Source organism: Condylura cristata, unplaced genomic scaffold (assembly GCF_000260355.1).
Source record: "Condylura cristata isolate star-nosed mole 26May11 unplaced genomic scaffold, ConCri1.0 scaffold00051, whole genome shotgun sequence".
Classification (NCBI taxonomy): domain Eukaryota; kingdom Metazoa; phylum Chordata; class Mammalia; order Eulipotyphla; family Talpidae; genus Condylura; species Condylura cristata.
In genome coordinates this window covers 600,741-610,109 of record NW_004567152.1, presented here as the reverse complement: position 1 = coordinate 610,109, position 9,369 = coordinate 600,741, and the positions used below count along the sequence as shown (strand labels likewise).

General features: G+C 45.9%; 1 protein-coding gene across 2 annotated transcripts in view; it reads left to right on the top strand.

Moving 5' to 3' along the window:
- MED15 (mediator complex subunit 15) overlaps positions 1–9,369 on the top strand; it is a 61,917-nt gene that overhangs the window by 27,029 nt on the left and 25,519 nt on the right. For both annotated transcript variants that reach the window (XM_004694956.2, XM_004694955.2), the window contains exons 3-5: positions 4,315–4,366; positions 5,988–6,017; positions 7,472–7,684. In XM_004694956.2, coding sequence (XP_004695013.1) covers positions 4,315–4,366; positions 5,988–6,017; positions 7,472–7,684 — 295 coding nt within the window. The remainder of the gene's footprint in view (positions 1–4,314; positions 4,367–5,987; positions 6,018–7,471; positions 7,685–9,369) is intronic.

Sequence of the window (9,369 nt, the reverse complement as noted above, 5' to 3'; positions counted from 1 at the left end):
CTTTATCGCTACTTTTGTGTGAGAAAATGTTTTCCCAATTAGTGATCTTTCTGTTTGTTTTTAGTAATGTCTCTTTTGCTGTACAGAAGCTCTATTTATTTATTTTAAAGGATTTATTTGTGCATACAAAAATTGGGTGGAGGCCAGAAGTATGTGGGGGTGGTGTGTGTGTGAGAGGATTACCCAGAGACAGAGTGGGGAGAACAGGTGGATCTACTGAATTATATTGCTGAGGTGAGGAATGGGTGAGACGGGAGAGGTGAGCTGTGCCATGTGGGTCAACTCCCTGACCAGAGATCGAACTCATGTTGCAGTGGCTGGTAATATTTTGATAGTGCTGAGACTTTAACCCCAGTGCCACCAGGAAAGCCCAGAGCACCTGTTCTGGGATTTTTAAATTGATTTTCAGTATATTCGGAAAATTTTCAAGACTTTGTAGATAAACTGATTATATGGAAATCAGAATACCCAAAACATCTTGGAAGAGAACAAAGTGGAAGACTTTTATTTCCAAATTTTAAAATGTACTACAAAGTTATACTAACCAAGACCTTGTTGTAACAGCATAAACATATAAGCCAGTGGGGTAGAATTGAGAGTATAGAAATTAACCCTCAAAATTGCTATTAATTCTTTTATTAATTAAAAAAATTTTTTTAAAGATTTATTTATGCATACAGAACTGGGGTGCAGCCAGATGTGCAAGGGTGGTAAGAAGAGTCACCAGAGACAGAGTGGGGGCAGAACAGGCAGAACTGATAAAGAATACTGCTGAGAGGAGCAGCGGGGTGGGTTCAGGAGAGGTCTCCCATGCCATGTGGGTCACCTCCTGGGCTGGGGATCAGACTTGGCACTGAGGCAGTTGCGGCTCACTTGCAGTGCTGTTCTTTAACCTGTGGCACCACCAGGGAAGGCCCTTGCTATTAATTTTTTTTTAAAGATTTATTTATTTATGGCCCTCCCTGGTGGCGCCGCAGGTTAAACCACAGCACTAAGAAGCTTAAGCCACTTCCGCATGAGTTCAATTCCCACCTGCCCCAGAGGTGACCACATGGCGCCGCAGACCTCTCCTGCCCTGCCTGCTGCTCCCCTCAGCAGTGTACTTCGTCATTCTGCCTGTTCTGCTCCCCACTCTGTCTCTGGTGAATCCTCTCCCCCTCTGCATCTCTGGCCTGTACCCCAGTTTTGTATGAATAAGTAAATTAAAAAAAAATTATTTATGCTTACAGAACTGGGATACAGGCCAGAGGTGCAGGGGTGGTGAGCAGAACAGGCAGATGTCTCCTCCCTGGTGGGGGATCGAACTCATACTGCAGTGGCATCAGAGAGCTTCATAATGTGCACTCCCAGGGAGAGCCCTGATTTTTTTTCTTAAAGTGGGTACCAAAAGATTTTAGTCTTTTCAGGACCCTCCCTGGTGGCGCAGTGGATAAGGACACAGCACTGCAAACTAGCCTCAGCCACTTCAGTGTGAGTTCAATCCTCAGCCCCGGAACTGACCCACATGGTGTGGCAGACCTCTCCTGACCCACCCGCTGCTCCCCTCAGCAGTGTACTTCATCGATCTGCCTTTTCTGCTCCCCACTCTGTCTCTGGTGAATCCTCTCACTGCCCCTGCACCTCTGGCCTCTACCCCAGTTCTGTATGCACAAATAAATAAATCTTTTTTTCTTTTTGCAAATATATGTGTTCAGGTTCTCCCTGTGTTACACAAAAAAGTAAGGTACAGTACATGTTGTGTAATATTACATGGAGTATGTGCCTGGCCCTCCTCCTGCCTCTTTCCTTCCTGTTTGGGGAGAAGTCCTTCAGCTTTGTCTTTATGCTCTCATGAAAGACTTGTACAGGTTAAACAAGTTTTTTTTTTTTTTTTATGTTTATTTATGCATTCAGAACTGGGATACAGGCTAGAGGTACAGAGGGTGAGAGGATTCACCAGAGACAGAATGGAGAGCAGAACAGGCAGATGTACTGAAATATACTGTAGAGGGGAGCAGTGGGCAGGCCAGTAGAGGTCTGCCATACCATGTGAGTCACCTCCCTGGCCGGGTATTGAACTTGTGCTACAGTGGCTGCCATAACTTCATAGTGCTGTGCTTTAATCCATTGTGCTACCAAAGAGAACCCTAAGCATACATAGATCATACAAAGATTTTTTATACTTCGTTCTTCTTATCGGCATGTTAGTAATGCTGCTTCATTAGATGTTGGGAGAATTATATGCATTGATATATGTAAAGTGTTTAGAACTGTACCTGGTACTGCATTTATTAAGTATCAGAGCTTTAGCTGTTATTGTTACAGCATTATTTCCTGTGGCCTGGTAATATCTAGCCTCATGTACATGTTTGATGTTTAAATCTTTTTATGTCATTTAGGGAATATGGTAGAGACTGGATGAAGATAAGGGAGGTTATGTGCTTTTTTTTTTTCTTCTTCTGGAGAATGGGAGTCTCAGGGAGTCCAGGTGCTTCTGAGCAGGGGTAACATGGTCTGTCTGGATGGGGACTGAGAATTCTCAGACCTGGGATGTCAAGCAGAAAGCCAGTGCCTATAGGGGGCATTAGGAGCCCTGTGGTAGGAGTAAAAGCCCCACCTAGGGGAGACCTGGGTGCAATTTTAGATTCTGGGTTTTTCCTATAGAAAAAGAGTTTTTCTATAGCAGACCTGCAGTACCCAATCCCCATATGTTCCTGGGTTACCTGGTCTTTGCAGTAATGTCAGATGTCTTTACCTTACAAGAAAGTTCCTCACAGGTAATGTGACTGTTTCCTGTGCCTGTACTTTCTTGACATGTGGGTCATCACTTCCTCCCTCTCTCCCCACTATGTGACTTCTGCCCATATTAACTCTGAGTTCTCCATCTTGAGTCTGTGCAAAGGGCTTGGGGTGCATGCTCTGAGCTTCACTGAATGTATCTTGTACCTAAGTACAAGTATATGGTTTCTTTTAAAACTGCTTCCAAGAGGTAAGGCATTGACTTGGCTAGCTTATAGGTCCTTGTCCCCTCCTGCTGGTCCCCTACCTTTCTTGCTCCCCACTCAATACTGCTCTCCTTCAAGGACAACACTCAGCAGGTGGCCCACACAACAGGAGCCCTGAATCTGGGGGCCCTCTTTGGTCTTTCCTACCAGTAATTGATGAGGCCATTCAGAAGTGAGGAATGTTGACAACTCCCTTAAGTGTCCCTTTGCTCCACAGAGCTTCACAGCTGTCCCAGCATGGCCTTTCCCTCTCATGTTTTCCTCTGTAGATTCCCCTGGTTGTCAAAAAAAAACACCAAAGAGGTGGAAGTAGTGGGTAGTGGGTGGTGGGGCGAAGTTTGGATGAAGGATAATAAAGGTTTTGAAAGTGTCTTTATACCTTCACATCGCCTAATACCACTTTCATTTTACTTTTCTTTCCCTGGAGGGGTTTCGTTCCTGGGTACACAGCTCTGTGTCCACAGAGTAGTACTCATACCAGACTGTGCATGTGTTGTCAGTTCACTGTCCCTCTAGTGGACTCTTAGGTGTTGCAGTGACTAAGCACGGTCATGTAAGCTAGGGAGAATTGCCAGAAAGATGGCATTTTTGAAGAGGGAATGGATAATATGGTGTTTTGAAATTAGACATGCCGCTGACCACAGGACTAGCTCACGATAGTGATTTCCTCACTATCGTGTGAGTGTTGTCTTTGATTGCAAAGAGAACAGTTCTAGAATGCAGCAGCCTAGACAAGGAGAAGGGCAGTGGCCTTCACCTGCCAGCCTTGAGTGGCACTGCCCTCTTGCTTGTGCAGTAGAAATTCAAATTAACATAGATCTCAGAAAACATTGCCAGTGGCATATGTCCAGTTTTGCATACAAATCTGATGTCAGCAGTGAGAAACAACAGGCTGGGCATTAAAAGTAAAAGGACCAGTAGTTAGAGACAAAAGTGTTCCCCCCCATGACTGCTTCTGATTTGCCTTGTGATTTTGGGCTTAGACCCAAGTCCCCTCTGGAAAAGGAGGCTTAGGCTGGTGGACAGCCCTCCAGGTGAAGTGTATACAACAGGGTAGAAGGAGTGGCATTTGATATCTCTTTGATACCTTTCTTTGATATTTTCTGTGTGCTTGATGGCCTGCTTGTAGCTGAGCACTGACAGCTCTTCTCTGACAGATGGATTCCAGAGATGCCTCCCTGGGCAGAGCATTGCTGTCCATACAGCAAACCTCAGCCTTGACAGCCTTTCAGCTGGGTGATGAGGCACTGTGAGGGGGTGGGAAGGGGTGGCACATAGCTTTGCTTCTTTCTTTATCTGGGATTAAACTACCTCCTGTTCTCACTTTTAGGATGAATACCTTTCCCTTGTGGCCAGGCTCATTATCCATTTTCGAGATATTCGTAAGTAAAATTTTACATTTCTAGTTGGTTGTGATTGTGATTGAGGTACTGACCAGAGGCATGGTAGTGGAGGCTCTCGTGACCTCACAAAGGGCCTGCGTCAAAATATCTGTGTGAATGTATCCACTTTCTTGAAAGTTCATTGCTTTTTTTTTGCTCCCTTAGTTCTCATCTTCCTAGAGCCTGCCTCAGAAATGCTGAACTGCCAGTTTCAAATGAACTGTAGCTTTTATCTAGGTACTTCTTAAATAAACAGAATTTACCCAGGAACAGAAAATTCCTTCCCTAATAGTTGGTCTTAATGATCGACGGAGGCCTGGCCTGACATAGATAAGGGTTCCTGCCAGGTTGGAAGCTTCTGAGGCCACTTTCTAAGCTCCCTGCCCTGCAGAGGGTCATCTAGTTCCTGCCCTGCCACTTTCTGTGTCCTCTGATTCTGAGGTTCCTGCTGTGGTCCTGTTAGCCAGGCCCAGTAGTATAGACTTGCATCCCTTAGGGCAGGAGTCCTAGTGGTATACACACTGATGTCTGGGCTGGCTACCTGGTATCTAAAGAAAGCTGAAGCTGGAGGAGTGCTTTACGGTTTCTGTTGACTGCCTCCTGCCTACTGGCAGTTATGTGACTGTAGATGGTAGGCTCCCCCTGATGCAGCCTGTCCCTGGACTTGGTGAGACCAGTTGCTGCTCCCCTATGGTTGTGGAAGCAGCTGCAGCTTCAGTGTCATACTCTCTAGTAAAGGGAGGCAATAGGAGATGGACTTTGGGAACCTAGTACCCTTCCCCCTGCCCTGCCCCCTCTCCCCCTGCCCACCATGTGGCCAATATATTTTACTGCCTTTCACACTAATTTTTTTTACCAGAATGGCCAGCAGGATGAACTTCACTTAAAAGCACTGTCTTCCTGGTGTTTGGGAAGGTCCTATAGGTTATAGGACAAGAGGAGCCTAGGAAGTGAGCAGCCTGATGCCTGATGACCCTTGTCAGTTTATCCCGGCGAGGTACTGTTTGTTGGGCTGCACAGGCCTCTCCAGGGTGTGGCCTTAGCATGGCAGCACAGACAGTCCAATGGGCAGAGTGTACACAGCCCTCTCACTAGCTCCTTGGGAAAGGGTGGAATTGTTGACAGTTTCCTACCTGGTTCTGGGGAAGCTAGATCTGGCTTCAAAACAGCCTTGACTGTACTCAGTTTCCTCATCTGAAAAAGGGAGATCCCAGAGTGGGCTGAAAATAGAAATATTGTGAATTCTAAGCACCATCTGGGCGGGTCACAGATCTCTGCTGCTCTTTTATTTGTTGTTGTCTAGGACCTGAGCTGAGACACTGGGCCTGGTACAGAAGGAAAGCAGAGGAGGCCAGAGTTAGCCTCTGCGGGGGTTGGGAGTGGGGTGTGGGGGGGGTGTTCCTTCTCCTTCTGCCACACCCTTTTCCATACATACAAAGTATGTATGGAACACACATGTGTTCCATACATACTTTGAAACTTTGAGTATGTTTTATCTGGTTTGTAGGTAGGAACAACACTGTTTTAACAAATGACCACAGGATAAATGCCTACAAACTGACCTAGCATGGAAATAATGGTTCTATAAAACTTTGTTGACTTTGTTTTTCTTTTTTAATAGATAACAAGAAATCTCAGGCTTCTGTCAGTGGTAAGAGTTTTTCCTTTTTGAATTAAAGTTTTTTCTCAATTTTGGATTTGGGGTGGCAGGAATGAGATTGTACATGCCAGGTTACTGTTACTAGAGGAGGACGTTCACGTTCACAGAAAGAAAAACTCGGTGAGAACTGCAGAACCACACCTGCCTCTGCCTCTGCCCCTTCCTCTCCCACATCTTTCCTCTTCCTGGCAGAGGCTACAGTCAGATACAGTCCATCCTGGTTCATTCATACATTTTGCCCAACAAAAGAAGTTAAAAGCTCACAAAATTATTGAGATACTATTTTAAATTTGAGCTCTCTGGGAAAGAACTATTATGTTACACTCATTGTTTCTCAGAGAATAGCTGTGCATTCACTTTAAGTTACACAGTTTCTTTGTAAGTTAAGGATTATCAGAATTTTTATTTTTAAATTTCAAGAAGTTCCTAAGGGGAATTCTGTCTGAGATTCAGCCCTGCTCTCACTGACCGAGCTATCGTTGGAGCAGTTGAACAGATCCAGGTGGCCCGTGAAACTCTAGCCTCAGGAAGGAGCTTGCACAGCATGCCTTAACCGTAGGCAGCAGAGGTGTCAGTGCTATGTTTTTGCACAGCAAACGCCCACACTTGCCTCAGCTGTGCCAGTTGCCTGTGGGCCCTTTCTTTCCACAGAGATAGCTCAGTGAACAGTGATTGCCAGCCAGCCAGCCAGGGCTCGGTGGGATATCTGGGCTTCTGGCTTTGAAAGCATAGGTTCCATGGGCACCTGATTCTGAGGTCCAGCTTGTCCATAGTTTGCTGGTAGTCATTTACCATGAGCCTGCACTGTTGTGGTGAGAGCCTTGGGCCTTTACCTGGGTTGTGGATTGCTCTCTGAGCTGGACCGACAGATCTGTTGGGCTCATGCATGTCATTGTGACCCTTGGTACTCTGGAGACCCCTCCCTCGCATCTTTGCTTATTCTGGCTTGTTTGCTCTGGGCACAGGGTTTATCATAACTCCTTAGTAAGGAGTTCTTGTAGACTAGCTGAGGTAGGCTTCTGTGTGCAAGGAGATTTGTCACCTCCCTGGAGAAACTCCACCTGGCCCTGTGCTCTTGCTTACTTAAAGAAAAGCCTGTAGTACTTTGTTGTCTTTGGGCCTGTACACCAGGAGGGTTATACATTTATGAGGCTGGGTGCCACCACCTGCCCTCAAGGGCATGTTTTGAACTCTCAGTATTAGGAATCTGGCACAGTCAACCTAGGATTGGAATATACTCCCTGTGTAAGAAGGGGCTTCACAGTTCAGGGGCAGTAACAGACACACCCTCTTCTGGCCCCAGATATGACCAGGTTTGGTAGGCTCCCAGGATTTGGCCTCTCACCATTTGGAACTTAGAAGGACTTGAGTCTGGAGGCAGGATTTGGAGCCTTGCTGGTTCAGTGGGTGTTCTCCTGAGATGCTGTGCCATTGTGTTCCCACAGACCCGATGAACGCACTACAGAGCCTAACTGGTGGACCTGCTGCGGGAGCAGCTGGAATCGGCATGCCTTCTCGGGGCCCAGGACAGTCCCTAGGTGGGATGGGAGGCCTTAATGCCATGGGGCAGCCAATGCCTCTCTCAGGGCAGCCACCCCCTGGTACCTCAGGGATGGCCCCCCATGGCATGACTGTTGTGTCTACGGCAACTCCACAGAGTGAGTACCATGCTTTTCAGGGAACCTGCTGCTTTCTTTCCAGGTAACAGACATTTTAATTTTTTTTTTTTTTGCTCAGGATGGTATGGAGAAAGCATGGAACAGCTCCAGGGAGCCATCTTTTTGTCTTTATTGTGTGTGGAAAGAAGACTACAGGCCTTCTTTGGCTACCCTCGGGAGTGGAGGCCTTGGAGGAGGTTGGGATGGCCTGATGCTCCTTTCAAGGCCTGTTTTGTAGAAAGAACATTTGTCTCAGGATATCTTGAGGCATCCTGAGTAGTGCTGCCAGGCTCCCGTGACCCTGGCCTGTCCTGATAGCAGCACCACCCCTTTTATTGCTGCCCTTGCCCCTCGTCTAGCCTGGATTGTGAATCATACTCATGTTTCTGTCAGATTTCCACTCCCTTACCCACTTTGTAGTTCCCTGCAATACTTGGTCCCCCTTGTCTCCTCCACACAGCTGATCCATCCAGAAGCAGGTCTGTTTTGCAAGTGGACTTCCTTTCCTCTCCCACTTCTCAGTACCTGTCTTTTTTTTAATGGTAGCATCAAGTTACCTGATTTTTTTTTTAAAGAGTTAATTTTATTATTTATGATACAAGGACTACCCAGGGTGGAAGCCAGAGTTATGGGGGTGGAGGGATGAGAGGATTCACCAGAGATAGTGGGGAGCTGAACAGGCGGATCTACTGAAATATACTGTGGAGGGGAGTAGTGGTCAAGACAGGAGATGTTTGGTGTGCCATGTAGCTCTCTCGCCGGGTATTGGACTCATGTAGCAGTAGCTGGTGATATTTTGATATTGCTGAGACTTTAACCCCTGTGCCACCAGGGAAGTCCCATTCTTAGATTTTTATTTTCCTTACTGTCTCTTATTCTGACTCTTAGTACATTCTGATTTCCTTGCCCTAAAACAATCTTTGATTAGTTAGTTCTTCATCCCAAGCTTCTCTGTCCCCATTGTTTTCTCACCTTGCCATGCGCTGGAGAAGTACTGACCTGGCTCCTGTTCATGTTAAACTTTGGAATACTGATTGAATTTCTTTTTATCATAAACTTATATTTTGAAATTAAAAGTACTCCTTCAAGGTATCAGTTTAGAATGCTTACCTGATAGACCTTGGAGACCCAATTCTAAGATTTTGTCAGAAGTTCAGTAGTGAAGTTTTGGTAACCTGCCCACACCCTCCCTAACCTGACATTGGCCCACATCCTTTTAAGGGACCTGGATTCCTGTGTGACTACAGTGGAAGGCTGAAGTGGGCTCTCTCCCTTCAGGTTCTACTCTACCTTTGTTAAAGACCCTCCCTTCTTGCCATTCACCTCTTGCTCACATGCTCTACCTGAAACAGGTGGCCAAATGGGCAGCTGCTATGCCTTTCTGGCACTCTCCAAATGCCACTGTGTGATTAAAGCCACGTCAGTTGTTAATTCAGTGTTTCCAGAGGAGGCTAATACTGGGTCAGGTTTTGCTCTATCTCTGAATAACTCTTGTTACTCATAGGAAATGGCTGAAACTGCTAACTGGATGAGGCTGTGACAGGTGACATTGGAAACAAGACTTTATTTTTATTCTATATTTTAGTTTCTCAATGAATTTTATTCCAAGTACATACATATTGACTTATTTAAAAATTCTTATTTTTGAGTGTTCAACATTCTTCATTTTTTTATTACAAAAGTTT